Here is a 25,957-nt window from a genome sequence, read left to right as displayed (position 1 = left end):
AAAAAATTCTGTACCAGCATAACTTGGCTCTCACCATCCTTGCTTGCCCCTGGTCCTGCAGGCTTTTGGTAACAGCACACTTAACACTCTGGGACAGTCCACATAGCTCACCATGTCCTGTCCTGGCTCACCTGTTCTGGTGTGCCCCTGGGGTGCTCTCTATGAGCACTCACTCAGTCTTCTAGACGATGCTAATGCTACCTCTGAGGATGTAGTTTTAATGCTGCTACTTTATAAACCATGCCTCCCTCCCTGGAATACAATGCTTCTTCTTGGAGCTGATGAGGCTTCTCTATATTTCTTACTTTTGCATTTAGTTATCATGCTTGAAAACTGAGTCTGGGAGTCCCAGCCTTCTTCTTCCTTCTATGGAATTCCAAAAGGCAGAAAATGGACTTTATTTATATCTATAAACAACTTTGTCAGACATCCAATGCTGAGAGAATCTAGCAAAGTACTTTTTCCATAATATTGACTGACTTGATCTAGAATTTAAGGACTATATACAACAGTTAAATACCATTCTTAAAATTATAATCTAGGCTCAGTGGTTAAGAGCACTCACTGCTCTTGCATTAGACCCAAGTTAGGTTCCTAGCACCCATTTAGCAGCCAAACCCAGCTATCCATAACTCTGGTTTCAGGGCATCCAATGCCCTTTTCTGGCCTCTGTGAGCATCGAACACAGAAGCAGTGCACATTCACACTTGTAGGCAAAACTCATACACATACAAGCAAATGTTTTAAACACGTGTTACTTCTATTGAATTTCTAATCAGAGGGACAGTGACTGATCAGTTCTGAGTCTCAGTTACATACTTACACTCACTAGGAGGGACATATCAGTGACCAGATGGCTCAGCTCAATTAAGTCCTTAAAGGAGAAAGAGAGAAAGAGAAAGAGGAAATTACTTATTTTTATAGCTCACAGTTACCCATACATGCATGCATGCATACATATGCACACACACACACACATATTAAACATACCGCTTCTAAGGTTTCCCAGGACTCAGCAGCATTTTGGTCTTGAGGAATTTCAGGCAAGGCATATATCTGAGTCAGACTCTGAGAAGCAGCTTCGGCCTCCCCAGTGTGGAGCACTCCTAGATGGACACAGACCTGGTTAGAGTTTGCTTCTTAGAAAGGACAGACCACAAACTGGCTCCACAAGACAACTGATATACAGAATGCATGTAATTCAGTTCAGGCTAAAAGTAAATAAATGTGAAAACAACATGTGAAAATAGCATTATGTACCCTTGGGCAGCCTATTCTCTAAGTGAGTAGGTGCAAAGATGCTGAGCAAGACTATACACACACGCTCTGCATGACTGGAGTGAAAGGGTTAGAAGTGGAAGAGGTGGCAACAGGAACTACTACCCCTAGCCAGCATTCCACTGGACACAGCAGCAGCTACAGATATAACATGTTCTGCTGCTAAATAATCCTTAGGCTTGGACTTAGCTATCTTAGTAATAAGGATGACACAACAGGTGTCAGAAGCAGAAATGAAGGACAGGCGAGATGGCTCCGCAGGTAAAGCACCTGCAGCAAAGCTGACAACCTGAGTTCAATCTTGGAACCCACAGACAGATAAGGGAGATATCATACAGGACAAAATTGTCCTCTCACCTTCATACATACCACACCACATTTCACACACACACACAACTCATACCTCACACACACACACACCACACCACATCTCACACACACACATACACACACATACACACCACACCACATCTCGCACACACACAACTCACACCTCACACACACACACACATACCACACCACATCTCACACACACACACACAACTCACACTTCAATCACACACACACATACCACACCACATCTCACACACACACACAACTCACACACACACACACACCACACCACATCTCACACACACACACAACTCACACCTCACACACACACACATACCACACCACATCTCACACACACACACACACACATACATACCACACCACATCTTGCACACACACAACTCACACCTCACACACACACATACACACACACATACCACACCACATCTCACACACACACACAACTCACACTTCACACCACACCACATCTCACACACACACACACATACACACCACACCACATCTTGCACACACACAACTCACACCTCACACACACACATACACACACACACATACCACACCACATCTCACACACACACACACACAACTCACACCTCACACCACACCACATCTCACACACACACACAACTCACACCTCACACCACACCACATCTCACACACACACACAACTCACACATCTCACACACACACATCTTACACATCACACATACACATCACACACACACAATCTTACACATCACACACACATATACACACATAACACCACAGCTTGCTCTCTCTCTCTCTCTCTCATACACACACACACACACACACACACACANACACACACACACACACACACACACACACACACACACACACACACACACAAATACCTAACTTTTTTTTTTTTCCAAGACAGGGTTTTTCTGTATAGCTCTGGCTGTCCTGGAACTCACTTTGCAGACCAGGCTGGCCTCGAACTCAGAAATCCACCTGCCTCACCACCCGGCGTACAAATACCTAATTTTAAAGTAGGAAAGTAGGTTGAGGTTTAGCTCAGTGGAAGGGGACTCTGGGGTAAGTAGATGTAGTTATATGTTTGTAGCAATTACCATCAGTCTTTCTTGGTGACAATGTCATCAGCAGTGAGCACATTTGCCATGTGAGTATTTTTGGACATGTGCTTAGAGTCACTCTTCCTTCACATACTTGCATGGTTTCTTCTACTTTTCTAGTTTTTAAAAAGCTTTCAACCCTCAAAACTATTTACTAAGTATTACTATAATTACAAAGCAGTTTGCACCACAAACATTGACCTTTAAGTCTTTCTGGGTCTTCATGCTAGTTTTACCAATCTTTCATCCATAAAATTGACATTTGTTGCACACCTAACAGAGACACAACAGTAGGCTATAAAACTAAGCCTGTAGTGGCAATACCACAGGGCTATTAGCACTGTGGGTCTGATTGAAAAGATAGGTGTTAGAATCCTGGTTTGGAGACTTGCTGTTCCTGCTTATACAGTAAGCCTGCTGCTTACTTTGCATAGACTCTGTCCCTGCTGCTGCCACTGCTACTGTCACATCATGAGGAGAGCTCGACGGAGCCTGTGGTATAGGCATGAACTGTCAAGTTCAGTAAGCATTATCTGACAAGACTCTGGCACAGGTGAGTGGAAGTGCTACGGAAGGGTAGGACAGACATCAAATCCTGACTTGTGCAGACGGAGACGGTAGTCAGGGCTTCTGAGGCTGAAGCCTGAGAGGAGAGAAAACCAGACAGGTGGAGTGGGGTGCGATGCCCAGAGTGTGTACCAACAAGGAGAACAATGTGTGCAGAGGCCTGAAGCTGAAAGATGTGCAGTCTAGCTGATGCACGACTGTGGGGGGAAGAAAGCAAAGGCTGAGGCTGACTGTCTAAGGTGAGATTATTACAGGGCATTGCAGAACGTTTCCAAGAGCTGTGTCTTTCTCCTGGGATCAGTAACGAGCTCTAAAGAGGAGCCAGAGACTGCTGGGAAGCTGCAAGGTGCCACAGTCAGACCTTAGCCACAGTGTGAAGAACATCTTAAGGATGAAGTTGGCAGGGGAGAAAACCGGAGTGAAAAGTGAGCTGGGAGGCTTTAACAATATATCCAGTGCGAAATGAAAATCTTCACCTTAGAGTGGCAACAGTGGAGATGCAGAGAGGATATAGGAAGCTCTGCTCAGTCTACTTAAGCTCAAAACACCTGCCATCATTGATTATTTTTTTAAAATTATATCTTATTTAGTGTGTGTGCACATGCTTTTGCCTGTGCCATGATGCACATGTGAAAGTCAGAGGACAACGTCATGGAATAGAAGGTTCTCTCCTACATGATCAGACTCAGGTCTTGGTGGCAAGAGCTTTTACCTAAGCCATCCCATTAGTCCGAGTGACGAGTTGAAACACATAGTTCAACATTATGTGTTGTCTGCATGAAGGATGAAAATGTGGACAGTACAGAGTACAACTCTCAAAGAGCTTGCATTCTAGAAGACATAAAAAGGCGATCATAAAAGACGGGTAGACCACATTAGAGAGAACAGAGATGAAGTTCAGAGGGAGTTCTAATTTGGCTTGATATGGCAGGTAGGTCAGACTTTCTGGAAAAGGTGGGATCATCAGGCAAAGAAGAGGGGAATATAAACACTAGATGGAGACGGCCCCATTAGCAAGCACCTCACGGGAGAAGGAACACAGCCGAGCTACAGCCAGCAGCCGGGCGCTGTCAGAGGGCCAAGGGCAAGCCACGGAAGCACAAGAGCAAAAGGCACTGCAGGTGAGCAGGAAGAGACTTCATGTGGCAGACAACAGCAGGCTCTGAAGGCTTGCAGGCATGCTCTGAAGTGACATGACTGACCTGGTCTACACCCAAGTTACTCATTATGAAACTATATTAATTCCCATCTCCTTCCCAGTTCTTTTTGTTTTCCCAGCCAAGTCTAAAAACGAATGATATTTTATAAAATGGTGTGATTAGTATATTTTCAAAGTTAACGAATACTTCATTCTTAAAAAAAAAAAAAAAACTTGCTTTAAACTAATCAGGAAGGGCACAGTCAGCGAACAAAAGACAGCACGAAGACTTATCAGAATTCATACTGATTACTTTTCAATTCTAAACTTGATGTTTGAATATATATTTGAATATATCTATATCTATATATTTGTGTGTCACATTGCCTAGATAGGCTCAGGTTTTTTATAATTATACCTCTTAAAATAATATTTTTATTTATTTTGAGGCAATAACATATTTTTTAAATATTTATTTATTTAATATACGTGAGTACACTATCACTGCCTTCAGACACACCATCATTACAGACGGTTGTGAGCCACCATGTGGTTACTGGGAATTGAATTCAGGACCACTGGAAGCACAGTCAGTGCTCTTAACCTCTGAGCCATCTCTCCAGCCCATACGATATTATATCTTAATCATACCCAACCCAAGGCCCCTTCTCCTCTGTCTGGAATCTCCAATACTTCCCTTCTCACCTTCCTGTCTTAGTGCCATCTGTATGCATGTGGTGTCTATGTTTTGTATCTTAAAGAATAAAATCATCAGGCAGAGTACATTTTATATCATTATAGTGAAGAGCCAATCTTTTCAAATGTTTAATTTTTTTTAATTTTCACTTCAATCAAGATAAATAAATCAACCTACGGCCTTTTTTCACTTTAAATTCCATGTAACTTTTTGATCAGTGTCAGATGGGATCTAAGCAGAGCTCTAATAGTGCACATACTAAAGATCTTAAGCTATATAATCTAGAGAAGATTCAGTGAAATCGGTACAAACGATTATAATAAAGAGATTAAATAAATAAAAAAGAGATTATAATACAAAATGCATTATCTAAGAAAAATAGCGATGAGAAGTATTTGGCATTTTAAGCAAACGAAAGATTTCTGTCAGTTCAAAAAGAAATGATTAGGCCATTTCCATCTCACTTGAAACCAAACTACGCATGTGTCTTGGTTACAAGAAAGGTGTCCTTTCTTTTTTGTTTTTTTCGAGACAGGGTTTCTCTGTGTAGCCCTGGCTGTCCTGGAACTCACTCTGTAGACCAGGCTGGCCTCGAACTCAGAAATCCGTCTGCCTCTGCCTCCCAAGTGCTGGGATTAAAGGCAGCACCACCACTGCCCGGCTCAAAGGTGTCCTTTCTTTTCCATGGAAAACCTTGTTGTTAATTTACAACTCTGAGAACACTACAAATCAACTCAAGGAATGACTGTCAGGAAAGAACTCTTAATTTCTACAACTTCTGCAATTCATTTATTTCAGCTTGTACCTTAGTGCCTATCCTTGACTATGAACTCTCACAAACATGTACAGTGCTTTCTCTGTGTGTGTGTGTGTGTGTTGTAAAACCTTATTACTGGCTATACATTTAAATAAACCTTAAGACCATTAACTCCTCTGACTAAAGTGATAAATAAACTCCCCAACCCCTTTTTTTTTTTGTACCTTGTGAACAGCAAAGGTTCTACCAGGAAGTACAGCCTAGTAGATATGACATCTCTACTAACCTTCATGGCATTAGTAGTGTTTCACTACAAAACTAAATAAATTGAAAGGCATTCCTTAAACTTTTCAAGTTTTGATACCTTAAAAATGAAATTAATTTACTGATCATCACTGGACATAAACCAATCTATCTAAATAAAGTGACTTCTAATTCACACCTTAATGCAGAAGAGGATATTCATATTATAGTCAATGGGAGATGTAACTTCTGAATATTAACAGACAAAAACAGTGATGTGTTCAGTACAACCATTCAGTGCATGCAGACACCAGTGGTAAAGCCCTAGTAACACATCAGATTCTACAGGCTGGTCTGACGTTCCCAGCAGCTTTAAGATTGAGAGCTTTTCTTTTGAGGATATTTGTTGAAATGGATTAAAATCCCCTTCCTGCTGTGCCACTGAGATACATGTCCTGGATGTGGGGATGGGAAGACAGACAGAAGCTGGAGAGATGTGCTACCCCACCCCGAATGCATGAACCTCCATTATGAACACAAATCAGCATCCCTCTTGATGGGAGCAAGGAGAGGGATGTGAAAGTCACACATGAGACACAAGGGAACTTCCCATGTCAAGCAGGCCTGGCAGAGACTGGCTATCATCAGAACTCTCAGAATCTGGACAACAGAAACAGCACAAACCACAGCTCCCCTAAACTTCCTTCGGTTCCCAGAGAACATTAGATGCCCTAGTCTACTCATTATCTCTATCCTTAAATGGAAACTGTCTTTGTATTGTTTATCTCACTCATAGAGATGTGGCAAGACTACTCCCGAATCTCTGTTTCCAACCAATGTGTTTAGACTCAGATCCATAAAGAATTTTCAGACATTTAACTTTTATGCAAACAGCACACAGTTCTATGTACAGGCTGTCACTACTATAATGGGTAGGCAAAGCAAAAATAAGGAGAAACTAGAGCACACAGGACAAAACCACACAGAGTGACAGGAGGCCACAGCTAGCAGACAGCCACAGCACATGCCCAATCCTGCTCCACCTCAAAAGCCCATGAAGGTCCATGCCTGTGTTCCTCTCATTATTCTCCTCTGTTAGGAGCCTCTACATTGAAGGCGACCGAGTAGTTGCTTCCTCTGGGAAATGGTCAGGTGCTGTCAGAGACTGCCTTGCATGGACAGTGGACTTGGGGTGAGACAGTGAGCAGTGAGAACTGAAGTCTCCGCTTGCTCAGTGTCAGCTACACCTTAGGCATGAGGCACAGTCATCTTAGGCTCAGACCATCTGATAGTCCATGAATCTAGAGGTTTGAGAATCAATATAGTTGAAAGTTAGGTTCACATGCTGTTTCTTGCACCCATCTTCTGTCTCTGTCCTGTTTTCATTTCTTTAACACACACACTTCCTCCAATTCTGCCAGATCTTGGGTTTCACACTAGTTTTCCAACTGTGGCAAAGGGTAAGTGACAGGGAGTGGGTGACCAGATAACTCCCCATTAATATATACTCAAGAGCACAGGCCACAAATAGTTGCACTTGGATAAACATATACAATGCAATATTAAAATACAAATTAAAGCAATTATATGTTACTATTGTGAGAGAAATCCTGGATGAATTCAAGTGTCTTGCTTCAGATGCAAACACAAGAGATAAGCCACTTGAAGCTAAATGATAGGAGGCTGGTGCCAACTCCCCTTTCCAGAAAATGCTGTAATCGTCACTGTTACTGCTGTCAGCACTGTCATAGGTCTCAGTATAGAAGCGAGTCCATCAACATGTGGGCTGAGAAGGCCCGGGGAGCAGCAGCTCTTGCTCCATGTCAGGAGAAATCTCCTCTGTACCAATATGGTAGTGATCACATAGAACTGTGAAAAGAGTAGTGACAAACTACCAAAAGCATGACACATGCTCTAAGGGCTGAGCACTTACAGTTTAGCACTACCTAGGCAGAGAAGTAACTGAAGCACTTTTTTATTTTATTTTATTTTTGGCTTGATTTGATTTATAAGAAAAGGCTTGCATAGCCCAAGATGGCCTTTAAGTCCCAATTGCTCACCCTAGCCCAACTTCCCAAGTGCTGGATTGCACATATGCAGCACCATGCCCAGCTCTGTTGCAATATATCTGAAATGACGATGAAATTGTCCATGTCTTGTATTTGTAATACAAACAGTTCACTATGTGCAAAGTACTGTGCAAGTTACAAAGACTACAAAAGAGGTTACCCAAAAACTCTGCTAGGCAGCCTAAATGTTTCTGCATCTCCTTGCAAACTTCTGAATCATTGGCAGTGAACATGCACACATTTTAATTTAGAGATAGGGAATGGCACCAAGAGTGTTCTGCTGGATAAGAAGGAAACCTGGCCAGCTACAGTTCCCTTAGGTTCTCACTTTAACTTCTAATTCTTTTGTAGCCCATATTTTTCATAAGGATTAAAAGTCTCTTTAAATATATAAAATATAAAATGTAATAAATTAAAAATGAGAGATAAACAATTACAACAGAAAAGGAAACAAAGGCAGCAGTTATAAAATAAAGCTGACACACTTCACAAATTTAATTTTTGGTGATTAAAATTTTGGCTTCCTAGGAGATAACTCAATTACAGAAACCTTATTAGTTATTCCACTCACTACTTATAAGACTTAATCTAAACCAAACCTCCCAACCAAACAAAAACCAGCTACTTTCAAGTACAATGATGCCAATTTGTTTCTGCATAAAAGATAATAGCATTGTGTCACCAAGGATTATCAAATACACCCTTAGAAATGACATAACTGTGTTCATAGGACTGTTTCTTAGAATATTACTTCACAAAAGTTCTGGACAGCATGAACACACCATAGACTCTTCATATTAGGAGAGAAACACAACAGTGACGTCAGAGCCTGATGAGAACAACTCCTGTCTACACTGCGGAGGAGAGACATGCACACTGCACAAAAGGACAACATTATCTTTAGGAGTAACTTAAACTTCTCTTTTCAATACAAGCAAGCAGGGACTAGAAGCCACAAAGTTCCAATCCACACAATCTTATCTTGCAAAATTTCCAGGGTACACATGTCTGATCTGTTTGGAGTTGGCTTAGCAACGACAAGGATTTACAAGGGCCTCTCTCTGTTCATTACACCTGAGTAGGTGAGCTTTCCTAACTGTGTCAGTAGGATCAAAAGTAAGACATGTTACCATCAACAGTTGTAGATCTAGTCAGAGAAGGCTGAAGTAACACTTCTTCGTCCTTGACTTGTTTCTTGAGTTCTTCAACAGATTCCAAGTGGAGCTGGAGGAACTCTGCCGTAGCTGTTGCTGCTGCTTCTTTGACAGGATCTATCATTCGCTTCAAAAGGACCAGATCATCCTTGTGCACTTTCAAGCAAAGCTTCTCCATTTCTCGGATATTGGAGCGCAGTTGCTACAAATGAAAAAGAGAAATACTACTAGTACCATCTCTCAACATAAGACCTATTTCTTCTCAGACTAATTTGCTATAATGGTCATGAATAGAAATGATTACCAATTGGCTTCTACAGGGACACACAATTTTTCAGTTTCCCATATCTCTCTCTTGGCTAGACTAGAATCCATGCCCTTAAACTTTGAATTTATGTAGTAACTTTGCCTTTATTGCATGTGACTATTATACAATAAATGCTGTACAACTAGCATTTATCTTGTGGGGCAAATATGGAACTAAAATATTCTAAACACCCAAATAACCTGTATTGCTAAAGCACAAATATGGTCTATAATTTCTAATACAAGTATATAATTCTAAAATTAGTAAAGTAAAAGTGAAAATGAAACAAGAACCATCAAGCAGAAGAAAAACACATATAATATTGGCTAGAAACTTGGCTCAGCAGGTAAGAGCACCGCCTGCTCTTCTAGAGGACCCAGGTTCAATTCTCAGCACCCACATGGCAGCTCACAACTGTCTAGACTCCAGTTCCAGGGGATCTGATGACCTCTTCTGGCCTCCATGGGCAAGCATGTGGTATATAGACATCCTATATATAAAATTTAAAAAAACAAAATATTAAAAAGAATGTATATAATAGAACAAAAATATAATCACCAATTATATTAAATATTATTTAAACCAATATTAATTATAAAATAAAGATTACTTTCAGATAGGATACACAAACAAAGATACATTTAAAACATAAAACAAAATGGCTCAAACTAAGAGTGAAAAAAAAGAAAAGAAAAAAGAAAGGAAACACATAAACACTAACATCCCTCTCCCAAGAACAACCTACTACAGGAACATTACTGTCAAATAGACTCTAAAGTTAGCCCATCACTAGAAATAGAGAATCACTGGATAATAAGATTCTCTTCAGAAATATATAATAACACAGACAGACAGACTACGTATAATATAAAAACGGACAGAAGCACAACTGTTTTCCTCCTACATGTGTATGTGTGAGTATACAAGTTTGGATGTGTGTGCTGGTGCATATGTGGTGGGCACAAATTTGATATCAAGTATCTTCCTTGCCTGTTCTTCACTTTAGTTTTTGAGCCAGGGACTCTGATTGGACTGGAGTACACTGATTCCAGCTACTCCAGCCAGATGGCTTGTTCTAGGCATTCCCTGTCTCTGCCTTCCAAGTACTAGGGTGGCAGGTGGTCACCATGCCTGCCTGTCTTATGTGAGTTCTTGGAAACTGTGGTGGTTTGAATGCTTGGCCCAGAGAGTGGCACTATTAGGAGGTGTGGCCTTGTTGGAGGAAGTATGTCATTGTGGGGGTGGGCTTTGAGTCCCTCCTCCTAGTTGCTTGGGAGACAATCAGTGATTCTCCTGGATGCAGTTAGAGTAAAACATAGAACTCTCAGTTCCCCCTGCACCATGCCTGCCTGGATACTGCCATGTGCCCCACCTTGATGATAATGGACTAAACCCCCAAACCTGTAAGCCAGCCTCAGTTAAATGTTGTCCTTTATATGCATTGCCTTGGTCATGGTGTCTCTTCCCAGCAACAGAAACACTAAGATAGTGTGTAAACATTGCTTCTAATGCTTCAGTGGTAAATGTTTTTATCCACTGACCTATCTCTCCAGCCCAAAAATTTTAAAGAAATCCATGATCATAATGAAAGGTCTTAAAAGCTGCAGTAACAGGGCTGCCAGTGACTTTCAGCTGGGTAGGCCCCTGTGGTGTTTGAATAAGAATAGTCTCCATAGGCCCATGTATTTGAATGCTTAGACATCAGGGAGTGGCACCGCTTGAGAAGGATTAGGAGGTGTGGCCTAGTTGGAGTAGGCCTGGCCTGTGTGGAGAAGTGTGTCACTTAAGATAGGCTTTGAGGTTTCAAAAGCCTAATTGAGGCCCAGTGGTTCTCTGTGTCCTGGCTGCCTGAGGATCAGGGATGTAGAACTCTCAACCCCTGCAGCACCAAGGCTGTCTGCTGCAGTATATTTCCCACAATGATGATGATGGACTAAGCCTCTGAAATTGTAAGCCAACCTTGATTAAATCCTTCTCTTATGAAAGTTGCCTTCATGGTGTGTCATCACAGCACTAAGGCAGCTCCCTCTTCCTTTTCTTCTCTTCCATCTTTTTCTTTCAGAGGCATGCCAAAGCCCACTCAGGCTTTTAAATTCCCTAATACTCTGCGCTCCCCCCACCCACAAGAAACCAACTGCAGACCCCTGGCTGGCTTATCTTCTCCACACTAAGACCCCATTCATTCAGCTGACATAGACTGCTTTTTCTGGGCATTTGTTTTACATTCATTTGAGAAACAAGAAAAGAAAATCCAGAAATTAGCAAGCTAAATGTCCATCACAAGAACCTAGAAAATACAAAAACCAAGGCAAATGTAAAAAGGAGAAAATTACAAAGATGTGAATAAACTTAAGAAGAGAAAAAGATAGGGATATACCACAAATTAAGAATGCCAAAATTATTTTTGGAAAGAGTAATGAAATTGATAAACCTCATAAAAATAGTTTTAAAAATAGATACAAATAACCAAAATCATAATGAAGGGGGCATCACTACAAACTTAAAGAATTAAAATTATAATAATTAATTATGAATAAACTGGGCATGGTGATGCACCTCTTTAATCCCAGCACTGGGGAGGCAGAGGCAGAAGCAGAGGCAGACATATCTCTAAATTGAAGTCCAGCCTGGTCTACAGAGTGAGTTCCAGGACAGCCAATGCTACATAAAGAATCCTTATCTTCAAAACAAAACAAAACAAAACCCAAAAACAAAACAAATTATGAATAAATTTATGCCAATAAATCAGAAGAGTTAGATGAAATAGATAAATTTCCATAAAACTATAATTTATGAAATTGATAAAATCAAAACCTAAATGGACATTTAAATATTATTATTTTTTTAGATAGGGTCTCAACCAGTCCAGAACAGCCTCAGATTTGCTATGTAGCTGAGGCTGAGCCTGAGCTTCTGGGTCCTCCTGCATGCAGAGACTACAGGCACTGGACACTATACCCAACTATGATGAAATGAAATAAATGTATATTTTTTGAAACTCTTTTCTTCTCTCTTCCCCATGCTAAACAACAAGTAACCAAACTGTTTTTAAACAACAGACCCAAACCAGAGCAGGAATTGTCACTGGTCAGTTTTACCAAATATTGTAGAAATTATGCAAATCCCCCATGGGAATGGTCAAAGGCTAGTGCCTTGATATCAAAACTCAACAAGGAAAGAAAATATCCAGAGCAAACTCACATACTCCCACAAACAAGGTACAGAATGTCTTAGGAAAATGTGGCAATTTAAATATGGCAGAACATAATATAGCAACAATTAGTACTGAACAGATCCACTTCAAGACATGGATTAGAAGGTACTGTTACAGGCAACAGAAGTAAATTGCAAGCCAGTCACAAAGACACAGTCTGCTTAGTTCAGTCTCTATAGTGTGTTCTGAAGCAGGCTGAATTAAACACAGTCTGAAGGACTCATTTGAGGCAAAATTATACAGAGAAGACAGTAAGTACCCACCATGAATGTCCGAATGGAGATGCCTCTAGTGGGAGGACAGTGGTGGTAACTAAGACGAGGCCATGGAGTCTTGTAGAACGCTCACAGCTACCGTATACTATGGCACATGAGTACCTAAGTGTAAGTGTTCAGGAGTACATCAGGCTTAAGTACTCTGCAGTACATATACTAGTGTTCAGACTGTAATGTTTTAAGAGAGGAGATTTACACCAATGGAAGTGATAACCAACCTGAAGCCTGACATGGCGGAAGCACCTGTGTGGGGTGGGGTGCAGTGAGCACTGACTGAGTTAGTGGCCTATGAATCTTTCCTCTTTCCATGGGGGAGGAAATAATGGAAGCACTGCTTCTTTGGGATGAATTCTAACATGCCAACATAAAACCATGTGGTAGGAATAAGCTCTGTGAGAGACTGACAGTTGGCTCCAGAGGAGAGGAGTCCTGTGGTTGGTGAGTCCTAGGGAAAGTTAACTTTATCAGCTTTGAAGAAAAAGTCTGTCTGATGCCACAGCATAAATTATATTATGTTAAGATTTTTTTTCTTTGAAAGATATTCTTTCATCTTGTAAGAGGTGAATTTATGATACTATAACAGCAAATAAATCGCACCTGAGAAAAGTGCCACCTAAGGAATCCAGTATGACTGTGTAGGGTACAGTGTGGAAGGTGCAGAATCTTAGGACGCTTACCAGGAAGGGAGCAGGGAGGGAGGAAAGTCAAGGGAACCCAAAGAGCAGTGTGAAACAAGGAGAGGCATGCAAGGAAGGGCCAGAATGAGCGGAGGCTGCTGAAAACGTTAAGAACAATAAAAGGATATAAAAATACATGTATGGCAAGAACAAGAGAGAGGCTCAGGCCCACTGTGTGGGGCAGATGGTGTAAGGCTAACAGATGATACAGAGAGCAGAACCACATAGCTCCTGTTTTGCTTTTGATTCTGTATTAAGGAAAATTTCATCATTGAAAGGAGGGTAAGAAACACACCCAAAGGAAATCTGTGTCACTGCAGAGATCTGGATAGGCGTCACAAAGGAGTAGCCTGGGGTCCTTGAAAGACAGTTTTAGGGAACTAGGACATAGGGAAATCGAAGCTCTCTTGGTCTGCACTTCAGCAGCAGCAGGACACATATCTTTTCCATATTTAACCGCACTGTACAGAACCTACTTAGACACTGGGTGCAAACACTGGGCCAAAGGCCATAGCAGCATCTGTCCTTCCTAGAGGAAGACAGATGATGCCTTAGATGCAATCTACCCCTTCCTAGCATGTGCCAATTAGGACAGAGGTCAAAGATCCAGAGGCCAGATTAAGCTCGTAAATATTTTAAAGCAAAAATCAAGTTAAAGGCTTCTGAACTCACAATCACCTAAACTTCCTTTCTATCACCTCCAGTTAGGAAGCTGCTTCCTGCCTGCCTGCCCTGCCTTGCCACTTCCCCTGCCCTACCTGCTGATCTCCTCTCTCTGAAATGTTGTCTACTTTACTTGTTATCAAACTGCTCGCCGCATTATATCTTTTCTATTGCTTCTTTCCCTGCCCAAACACCCTTTTTAAAAATAAAAAAGTAGACCCAGTGTTCCCTCTGTCTCCTAGTAAGACCATGAAAGTCACACTTCATGTCCCTGCCTGGCCTTACTCATGTGCATCTGTGCTGCTACAGAACTGGGTAGACTTCGTACAGGCACGATCCTTCCAAATGCGCTCCGAAAGCTACTGAACCAGAATCTCTAAGTGAGCCTCCGAGAGGTCTGTTCCCAGCAAGTTCCATGTCAGCTGTGGAGAGGTACGGCTGAGGACATTTCTATGAAGACCATGCTGGTCTCCAATAACTTACACACTTACTATTTTGAGCACCTCATTTTCTTATAAAAATTGGTCATAAAAAAAATCTTTCTTAGTGCTAGATGTCTTTGGCTCCACAGAGGAAAGGAAGCCTATTCTACTTCAGTTTCAAAACCTTACTGACTGGCTGGCTTGTCCTGTTGTCCAAGGACAGCAGAGTTCTGAGACTCAAGCACTGGGGAGAAAAGAAGCAAGTATCCCAGGAGATACCCAGAGCTACTGCTAGATCAGTGTTCAGTAGCAAATAGACCAGAACTTCAATGTGAGGACGCCTTCCAAGGCTGGAGAAAGAACCACCAGCCACACTAGGAACCTCTCATGCACACAGTACTGAAGGGCGCTGGGAAAGGCTGAGTCCTGAGAGGAGGAGGAATGGAGAAGACTGTGCCCTGCTCTAGCTAGCCTCCAATTAGTGAATCGCTAAACCAACACCTAGCATCACCACACTGGCTCTAAGTAAGCAGTAACTTAAAGGCAGTCCAGAACAAAGTTACAGAAATATTACAGTATCATAGAAACATAGAGCAGTTAACAAGATCAAACGTCATCAGACAGATGTAGAAACAGAACAGGAACCATAGTGGGGAGAATAATTACGGATCCGAATTAGACCTGATTGACACGACTGCTAAGGCAGTAGAAAGGGATAGTACACTATTACAGCTGCATTTCACATGTTTGAAAAATTTAGAAGCAATAAGGAAGATATTTTAAAAACCCCAAGTGAAAACTTCCATGTGTGTGAGATGAGAATATATTAGTGGACTAACGACAGATTAAACACTGCGCCAGAGACTATAAACAAAACAAAAGGGAAGCACTTTTTTAAGAGTACCACTCACACCAGGTGTGGTGGCGCACGCCTTTGATCCCAGCACTCGGGGGGGGGGGGCCCAGCACTTGGGAGGCAGAGGCAGGCGGATTTCTGAGTTCGAGGCCAGCCTGGTCTACAAAGTGAGTTCCAGGACAGACGGAGCTATACAGAGAAACCCTGTCTCGAACCCCGCCCCCCCCCAAAAAAAAGAGCCCCACTCAGCTGTGTGGTTGGTGGCCTTCAAGCAAATGCACAAGTATCTGGAGTTCTCGGAGAAGGGAGGGAAGGGGTCAGGAAAGCAATAACAAGAAAATAATGATGGAAAAAAGATATCCCCAAATCAATGCAACTGTAAACTGAGAAGTCAGAGCTCAACAAACTGAAAGCACAGGACACTGAAGAAAATGCACCACGCCCTGTGAATGTCTCCAAATGTGTGACACAAGGAAAGCAGTCAGAGCAGTGAGACGAAAGGCACAGAGACGGATGAGGAGGAGTTCTCACAGGAGCCCACGTGAGAGGACAGTCACTGTCTTCCAAGCACAGAGGGAAAAGAGGCTGTATACGTCTACACAGTGAAGGTTCTATCAAAAAAAAAAGTAAAGAAGTAAAAGGTTTCCTCCAGTTAGAACTGCACGCTGCACGCCAAGCATGATAAAATCCTTAAAGGAAAGATGGAACACAAAAAGATGGATCCACACAAAGGCATTTACTGTAGGCACATCCAAAATGGAAGTACATGGGCCCTCCACGGGCTTTTACTCCACCTTAAGTGGAAGCAAGTATTCTAGGGGCACAGCGAGAGAAGCGTGAACCGAAGTACAAGAAAGCAGCAGCATAAGGAGGCAGAAGTGCAAGTGTGCCAAAGGTTCTTTGTTTTGTTTGTTTGTGTGTGTGTTGCTTGAGACAGGGTTTCTCTGTGCAGCCTTGGCTGACCTGGAACTCACTCTGTAGACCAAGCAAATATCCACCTGTCTCTGCCTCCTGAGTGCTGGGATTCAAGACGAAGGCATCAACACCTGGACTGCCCAAGTTTCGTAAACATGCAAAGTTGTGTAATAGCAATAGATGACTACAATAAGCTCTAGTTCAACTACTAAAATGGCGGTTATAGCTAGCAAGACAAGAAAGAAGACAATACAACTGAAGAAGAACCACCTCAACTGAAGTAGAAACAGCTGGATGTAGAAAGAGCTGGTACAGAGGCGGAGGCTGTACCTCAGCACTAGGGAGGGTAACGTAGGAGGAACAGGAATTAGAGGCCGTCCCCAGCAACACAGCCAGGCCCTGACTCAAAGCAAAAACAGACAAAAAAAGCAAATTATTAACTATTCTTTGAGCAAATGAATAAAGTTATAAACAGATTGCCAACATTCTAAGGTAGCTAAAATTAAAAATACCAACCTGATAAATTGTCTATAAGGACATGAAAACTAGGTGGGAATAAAGTAGAACAAGTGTTTTGAGAAAAGTTAAGTAATAGCTGTGCCATTACTTTGTCCCTAGGTTATTCAGCCAAGTAAAGTAAACCCTCTGTCCACACCACAATGTCCCCAGCAGCTTTATTTATAACAGACAAAGCAATAAACAAACCAAATGGCCACTAACAGGTGAACAGATAAACTATGCTATATTCATAGAATACAATGCTATTCAATAATAAAAAGAAATTAAATATGGATACATAGAACAAGAGGGATAAACTTCATAATATTCACACACAGAGTGAAAGAAACTGGATTTTATGTTGTGTGATTATGTTATCATATACTGTATAGGTTATATAAAATTCTAAGAACTATATCCTCTAATGGGTAGCAGTAGAAAACCAGTTAGTGGGCCAGGTAAGAGGACAGAAGGATGTGGCAGAGAGAGACCATGAGGGCGCAGGGCTTCAGAGTGCAGAGAGAAGCTGTTTGGAGTGATCAAGTATGCATGTCCCTGATTATGGGGATAGCTTTATCATTAACAGACACAGGAAAAACATAAAGATTAGATACTTTAAATATGTATACCCTATAGTACGGCAGTTAATACGACAAGAAAATTATTTGAGAAAGAGGCAGTGAAATATAAAACTAATTGCTTATATTCAGTTATACCTAAGTCAGGCAAAGATTTCATTCAGATGCAGTGGGGGATGGGAAGTGGGATGAAGGAAGGACGCACTGAGCTTTACTGGAACTAACAGCTTCCTTGAAACAGGAAAAGGAAGAAACTGTGACAAATATGAGGAACTGGCATAGATGTGTGGTAAACGCATGGTGTTTGTTATAATACCTTACAATTTTAAATGTTTCTATGTGTTTAAAGTACATGCATGTATAATTTTTTCTAAACATGCTCCATGTTAGAGTTGCTTACACTTGGGGTAAGAATCATCTAGTAGAGTTACAAAGATAGCAGGTAACAACAGTCAGGCCCCATTAGGCCCCTGGAGTAACTGATGTGGGGAAGGGGTATGGTGTGTACCTGCACTGATGTTGTACAATGTCTCCCAAATTAAAATATTCTGTCCTGGAAAGAGGCTTGTTAACAGGAAATTAACAGAACTAAAAGGCTCAGGAAATAAACAACTCACAAGTCTGTGGAAGTTCTTGAAACTGAGAAGAGCTACAAGGCCCTTCCTGCAAGGTCTACTGCTGGTAAGACAGGCTTCTCTGACTATCATGCTGCCTTACAGTCAGGGAACTCCAGGGATTCAGCTTCTGTAGGTTGTGGCCCAAGTTGAAGTGGATTGTTTTTAGGGATGCAGCTGCCTTCAACTCAGCCATACTCCTGTAACCTTAGTAATAAGCTCATTGGTCCACTAAGTTAGATGTTAGTGGAACCACTTCTTTGGTCAATTGTTCTCTGTATCAGTGAGCAGACATCTGGTCACTTCTCACCAGTAGAAGCCACACAGAAACTTGTCTAACAAACAGTACCTCAATGGTTACACTAGCTGTCTTCTCATCTATGCCTGTCCATGCCCATTCTAGACTTTCATTGTTATAATACACAAGAGGTGTCTTCAGGTTGTCTCAGGCCACTATATGCTCAGAACCTTCCAGAGCTTTCCTCCCAGCTCTGAGTTCCTGTCTCCTACAGGGCCTCCTATGGTCTGACCCAGCTGGAATCTGACTTCATCTTCTGCATCCTCCTTACTCACATGAGCCACACGACTTCCTTAGTACCTGGTGGACATGCCAAACATCCTCCCACCACAGTCTTCACATCACATTTTCCCCATGCCTGGAGAATTCTATTACTTGTTTATGCCTGCAGTTGCTTCATGGCTTTCCTACACTGCTATCCACAAGCACTGCTGATGTAAAAGGTCATCGCTAGGATTTTTGATCCCTGTAAGTGGCTTGACTTTCCCTCATGGCAAGTGTAACCGTCAACTATACTAGATATTTATTTACTTAAGAAAATCTACCTTAAAAAATAACAAATGCTAACAAGGATGCAGAGAAAGGAGAACTCTTAGACACTCTTTGTGTGGGAATCTAAATTAATGTAGCCATTATGAAAAATGGTATGGAGGTTCCCACAGACAAAAATGATCGCCCTATGATCCAGCAGTCCCACTTTGAAGCATGCATCCAAAGGAAATAAAGTCATTATCAAAGCAGCTTTTATCTTTATTTCCATGAGTATCACAGCACTGCTTGAAAAGCCAAAATACAAAGCTGACTTAAGGCCTGGTGAGATGGCTCTGTGGTTTAAGAGCACTGACTGCTCTTCCAGAGGTCATGAGTTCAAATTCCAGTAACCACATGCCTGGAGCAAGTGGGGCCCAGAGCGAAGGGGGAGAAAAACAACAACAACAACAAAACTACTTAAGTGTTCACTAGTGGTAAGCAGGTAGTGAAAACCTGGTGGTAGATACACATACATACAATTGAAAACTATTCATCCAAGAAAAAAATAACAAAAATCTTTCCTTTGCAATAATGTGGATGAACCTGGAGGATACTATGCCAGGCACAGAAGGAACAATGCCAGGTGATCTCATTTATATCAGATTCTAAAATGGCTGCTCTCAGAGATGCTCAGCATACAATCATTGTTACCAGGATCTGGAGAGGTGAAGACAGAAAGGTTGTGAGGTTGTTCAACATGCACAAAACCACAGTTCTGCAGGAGTGGGTTCTGCTGCTACTGTACATCAGGAGAACCACCCCTAACCGTACTTCGGAGTATGTGTGCAAACAGCTAGAGGACTGTGAATGTTCTCAGCACAACAACCTGACAAAGGGCTGATGTGACAGAAGTGCCTGGCTGCGGCACAGCCTCAGTACAGCTACATTAAAAACCATCACACCTAGGGCTGAAGAAATGGCTCAGAGAATAAGAGCACTTTATACTCTTGCAGTTCTCAGTTCTCAGCACCCACAGGGCGGCTCACAGCTCTTTAACTCCAGCTGCAGGGGGTCCAACTTCTGTCATCTAAGAGGACAGTATGCATACGGTGTGCAGACATACATACAGACAAAACACCCATATGTATAAAAATAAATTAATTGAAAAAATTACATCCCACACATATGGGCAATTGCAAATCATTAAAAATATACATTTTGGGCTGGAGATATAGCTTTGTAGTAGAGTACTTGACTGGCATATGCAATGCCCTGGGTTCAGTCTCTTGAACCATGAAAAGAATAAAATTTTAAATTTTAAATAAAAGTAAAATCTCTCTATTGTTTCCAGCTGCCACTCTCCCAAAGACAAGATGTACAAGAAGAGGATTTTATTTTATTTTATTTTATTTTCCTTATAGTGTCTACTGTAACAGTGAAAAATGGTAGATGGTTGAGTATTTCTGTTCTTCTAACAGTCAGAGCAGAGGATAGAAACGCCAAACCCTAAATAGCTGGTTCAATACCAGCATGCCATAAACCAGAGTGGTGGAGTGTTCCTGTAATCCCAGCACTCAGAGGTAGAGGCAGGAGGATCAGGAATTCACAGCCATTTTCAGCCACATAGAAAGCTCTAGGCCAGCCTATGCAGGAGACCTCGTCTCATAAAAATAAAAAAATCTTCAGAAATAGTGACACATTCGAGCAATGGGGGCCATAATAAGGGAAGCACGCTTTAAAAGGGTAAGCTCGTCACATCAGCATTTAACAAACTTCGCAGTCTACAGATATAAACTGTAGACCATGTTCAAACTTTCAGATAAAAACACACCCACCTGTTCAGATTATTAACTAGACATAACAACTATTTATCTCTTTCTTCATTTTGTTCAGATATGTCTCCAAATTCCTGTCTAAAGCTTAAGATATAGTCAAATATATACCTCTCTGTATGGATGATAACTGTAAAAAGCAATTACTCTAAGTTAATTGGGAAGTCTGAAAAAATGGCTAATTATGTATTTGATGATTAAAAGATGAGTGGCTATGCATATATTTGCCTTCATTAAATATTGATTTAGGATTTCTAATGTGTTTTTATAACATGCAATTTTTAGAGCAAATTGTGTACAGCAGAAAACATTTGGTATCATAATAATTAATCAGATTTCTTTACAAACACAAGCACAAGTCCACTGGTAAACATTTAAATACTACAGCAAACATAGTCTACACATAGCATGATTTACTGTTAAGAGCTCCAGAGTCATAACTATTTAATTAAAATAAATCTGTACTACTCTTTATTTTTATCTAAGATATAGTCCATGTTTACCTTCCACTCTAACGCACTGATAGTAGTACGACTTTACACTTGTTTTAGTATCAACCAGTACTAAACATAATATTTTAAAATTGATAACATGCTATTAAGAAGACTGAAAAAAAATCACAACTGAGGGCACACAGCAGTAGAAGAGCCCTTGCTTAGCTTGCATGGGGCTCTAGGTTCAATTTTCAGCATGGGGGAGGCGGTTGGAGGACAAGCAAGGAAACTGAATATCAAAGGAGAAAAAAATGCCTAATTCATTTATTCAAGTATTTAATAAGCATCTACTATTATGTGTTAAGGGCCTATTCAATGCCTACTCACTTGAGTTAGCACTAAGAGACTATAAAGAAAATGCAAATCAACATGGGAATTGGTTCTCACTATGGCAGTGATTCCCAACCTTCTTAATGCTGTGACCCTTTGACACAGTTCCTCATGTTGTAGTGACCCCCATCATAAACTTTTTTTTGATGCTACTTCTTAACTGTAGTTTTGTTAGTTATAAATCTTAATGTAAATACCTGACACACAGATGGTCTTAGGCGACCCCGTGAAGAGAGTCTAACTAAGCCACCAGAGCACTGGGAACTGAACTCCTACACCATCACTCACTGCTTCAAACACCGAGCTCATTACCACTTAGTTTTCTCACTGTATGTCAAGATTTAGAAGAAGGAGAAAAAGGAGACATGATTTTCAGAATATTTATAGTAGGGCTGGGGAGATGGTTCAGTTGCAATGTGCTTGTGATGCAAGCATGAGGAGATGGGCTCAGATCCCTGCGGCCACATTAAAAAAAGCCAGGCTCGGTGGCACGATCCAGCACTGGGGAGACAAGGCTGAAAGATCCCAAAGCTTGCTGCCTAGCCAGTCTAGCTAAATGGACAGGCTCCAGATTCAGTGAGAGACACAATCTCAAAACCTAAGGTAACTAGAAAAGACACCTGGCATTGACCTTTGACCTGCACACATCCACATCCAAATACTCACCTTACACTTTCATATGACAGGTCAGAACACTGGGGAGAGTAATGAGATGATAACCCATTTATAAGCAAACTAACTTACTGAATATCTGATGTTACTGCAGGGCCGTGCAGAACAACAGCACACACGACTGACCATCTTACGACAACCCTCAGGGTTAGAGACTGTTACGGAATTTGATAATTGAGAAAACTTGAAATAAATTTTATGTAACTTCTTTAAAGAAAACAGTGTCACATATGATTCAAGCTATTAAAAATGTATAATTTGAATGACCTGCTTAGAAAAATAGCAAAGCAGAGGAGGGGAATGGATTTAGGGTCCCACCCTAACCAGGAAGCTCTGTGCAGTTGATGCCTGCTGGGAAAGGGAGATCGGTCCTCTCTGAGGGAGTGTCATTGGGTCTGTCCGCCCCAGGCCCCACACCCAGGACTAGCTGGCTACCATGAAAGAGACTCCATGGATTTGGGTGTGCCTATTGCTCTGTTTCATTTTACTGGTTGTATTTTAAAGATTTATTTATTTTATGTATGAGAGTCCACTGTTGCTGTCTTCTGACACACTAGAAGAGGGCATCGGATCCCATTACAGATGGTTGTGAGCCACCATGTATTGAACTCAGGACCTCTGGAAGAGCAGTCAGTGCTCTTAACCACTAAGCCACCTCTCCAGCCCCCTGTTTTATTGGTTTTTATCTTATTGGATTTGTTGTTTGTTTTGATGATTATGTTTTGAGAGAAAACCTGAAGTGTAGTGGGTAAAGAGGTGGGAAGGGTCTAGGAAGAGTTGAGGAAAGGAAAACAATATGGTCAAAATATAGTGTATGAAAAATTTTCAATGAAAAATTCTTTTACAGAGGAAGCTATTTTGTTTTCATAGTGCTTAAATTAGTCTTACACTTTTATTGTGTGTGTGCACCCCCGCATGCACATGTCTATACACACGTGCACAAACATGCCGTGGAACATCACATATGCAGTCAGAGACCCACCATTCCCAAGAGCCTGGCTCTTTCCCTCAGCCACACAGTTTACAAGAACCACTCAGGTTGTCAGGTGGCAAGGGCTTTTACCTGCTGAGCCATCTCTCTGGCCCTGTGTGGCCTTTTAAAAATAGATATAGGTGAACCACCTTTGTTGTTCTTGGTTTGTTTGGCTTTGTATTTTTGGTTTTTTGTTTGGTTTTTTTTTTGTTTTTTTGGTTTTTTTTTGAGACAGGGTTTCTCTGTGTATCCCTGGCTGTCATGGAACTCACCATGTAGACCAGGCTGGCCTCAAACTTACAGATTCCCCCTATCTCTGCCTCTGGAGAACTGAGATTAACAGTGTGAGCCACCAACACCCAGCTAATCAAGCTTATTTTTAAGCAACTCTTTCTTTAAGTGGTCAGTGAGCAATTTTTTTCTTAAATTCAAGTAATCAAAATAAAAAATAGGAATCTTAAAATGTGGTGAGTGATATCATAAGAACTATGAAGAGAAAATCCAAAGGAATTGCAAAAATTAGAGACAAGAGTTTAAAGTAATTGGCTATAAAATCTATTTATGAAAATTAACTATATATCTATATTCACACACACATACATGCTATAACGTACCTAAGAACAGACTCATTAGTACCCTGTATAACAGTGTTCACCTATAATACTACCTAGCTCAAGTGACAGAGACAAGGATGGTAAAGAGTTTGGGGACACATTTTCAACTCTAATTTGTTTAAGCCCAACCTGAGCTACATAGCATTCTACCTCGAAAACAAAATTAATGGCATAGTTTAAAAAGAAATCTTGTTTATCATCTTGATTGTATGGAGAAAATTCCTGGTACAAGATGCCAAAAGCATACAGAAATGAAAGTTTGGAAAATCAACTGCATGTAACTTAAGAAGGTCTATGTCTCCAAAGACAACATCAAAGTGAAAAGCAGGTCTTATAGAAATCTATTCTGATAAATCTGGAAAACTTATAACTTCTTCAAGAACTTGTTTCTCCAAAAATTGTCTTATCACAAACTAACCATGCTAAGTCCTGAGAAGAAATGAATAAAATAAGCAAACACCTGTATCTAACAACAGTTTTTCTCATTACTTTAATGGCACACATAAATCTTTTATGCCAGATGGAGGACAGTAATGTCAACATGATTTTAAAAATTAGTACACCAAATTCTCTGACATAGTCAATAGCTCAATCAAATCATGTGATTTTTAGTGAAACATTAAACAGTCAAGATGGTAAGAAACCCGAGTCATAATAATCTCATTAACATGAACACACGCTTGTTGACATCAGGCAATGTGAGATAACGCCAAGAGCCGAGATGCCGCCCTCTACCTTAGGCCTAATCGAGTTACTGCCTAGTAAAATACATAGCGATAACTCAGATTTCCATCTAAATTTCAAATGATCTGCTTTTCTCCATCTTCTTATCTTGAAGCTGTGGATAATCTACTCCTTGAACTTCTGGAACCTTTTCTAGGGATGTCTTGCATCCATTTCATCCAATCCCAATTTTCACTATATGGCAGCTAATATATATATGTTCATATATTTAAACATATGTGTATATATGTATATGTGTGTACGTGTGTATATATATATATATACTTGTTTATTATTTATTTACATTTGTCCATATGTGCTTGTCTGATGTGCGTGCATATGTGCTTGTGTGTGTGAGGTGAAGAACAACCGCTAACAAGGTGTTAGTTCTACCTTTCACTTGATTTTGCAAGGACTCTTGTTCACTGCTACACCAAGTGCTCAGACTAGATAGCCCAAAATCTCCTGGAGGACTTGCCTATCTCTACTTCCCATCTTGCTGTTGAAATCAAGACATGTACTATGGTGTCCAGATGTCTACATGGGTTCTGAGGACTGAACTCAAGTTCAGTCTCTTTATCCTCTTTATCCTCTGGGCCATACATGCCAGGGAAACCCCGGCACAGCAGCTATGCAGCAGCAGAGTCCTACTGGGCTTGTGCCATTGAGGGGCTTAGGGATGGAACATCTTAAATAACAAATGGGCCAGATATATCCACACACACAAAACAATATTATTAACAGCAATGTGTAAGACACATAGAACATTTTTTTAAAAACTCAAAAATACACAGTCAGAAAGCCAGGTAATTAAAAATAAGGTTGTTATTAGCTTTAAAAAAAAAATCAAAGGCTGAATTTCACTATTTGACTTACAGAAAATAATGTCCTTATAATCAAAATACTGACGTACTTAGTATAACTAAACCAAGAACTGTATATATGCAATTATAAAAAGAGAAGGGAACAAGATGAAAAGCTATAGCTCCATTTCATGGCAGGAGTAAAATGAGAGCACCTAAACCACCAGCTACAGGGATACAGGGGCTGTTGAGTAATCATTAGGTAACAGGGGAAGTGGGCCAGAAGCCTCACAATGGAGTCTTCCTAATAGGTCTTAAAGACAGATAATCATGAGGTTCTGTCTCTAACTGTGTTGTACTTTATTTATTTATAT

The 25,957-nt window shown here is 40.9% G+C and overlaps 1 protein-coding gene across 2 annotated transcripts in view; it reads right to left on the bottom strand.

Annotated features, from left to right (window-relative positions):
• The window catches only part of Stx17 (syntaxin 17), a 55,127-nt gene that overhangs the window by 12,494 nt on the left and 16,676 nt on the right, over positions 1-25,957 (bottom strand). For both annotated transcript variants that reach the window (XM_021160570.1, XM_021160571.2), the window contains exons 4-6: positions 9,331-9,556; positions 991-1,106; positions 824-874 (exon numbers count right to left, since the gene is read on the bottom strand). In XM_021160570.1, the coding sequence (XP_021016229.1) occupies positions 824-874; positions 991-1,106; positions 9,331-9,556 (393 nt within the window). The remainder of the gene's footprint in view (positions 1-823; positions 875-990; positions 1,107-9,330; positions 9,557-25,957) is intronic.

The sequence above is a fragment of the Mus caroli genome, chromosome 4 (genome assembly GCF_900094665.2).
Source record: "Mus caroli chromosome 4, CAROLI_EIJ_v1.1, whole genome shotgun sequence".
In the NCBI taxonomy this organism is placed as follows: Eukaryota; Metazoa; Chordata; class Mammalia; order Rodentia; family Muridae; genus Mus; species Mus caroli.
This window is presented reverse-complemented; position numbering and strand designations above follow the sequence as displayed.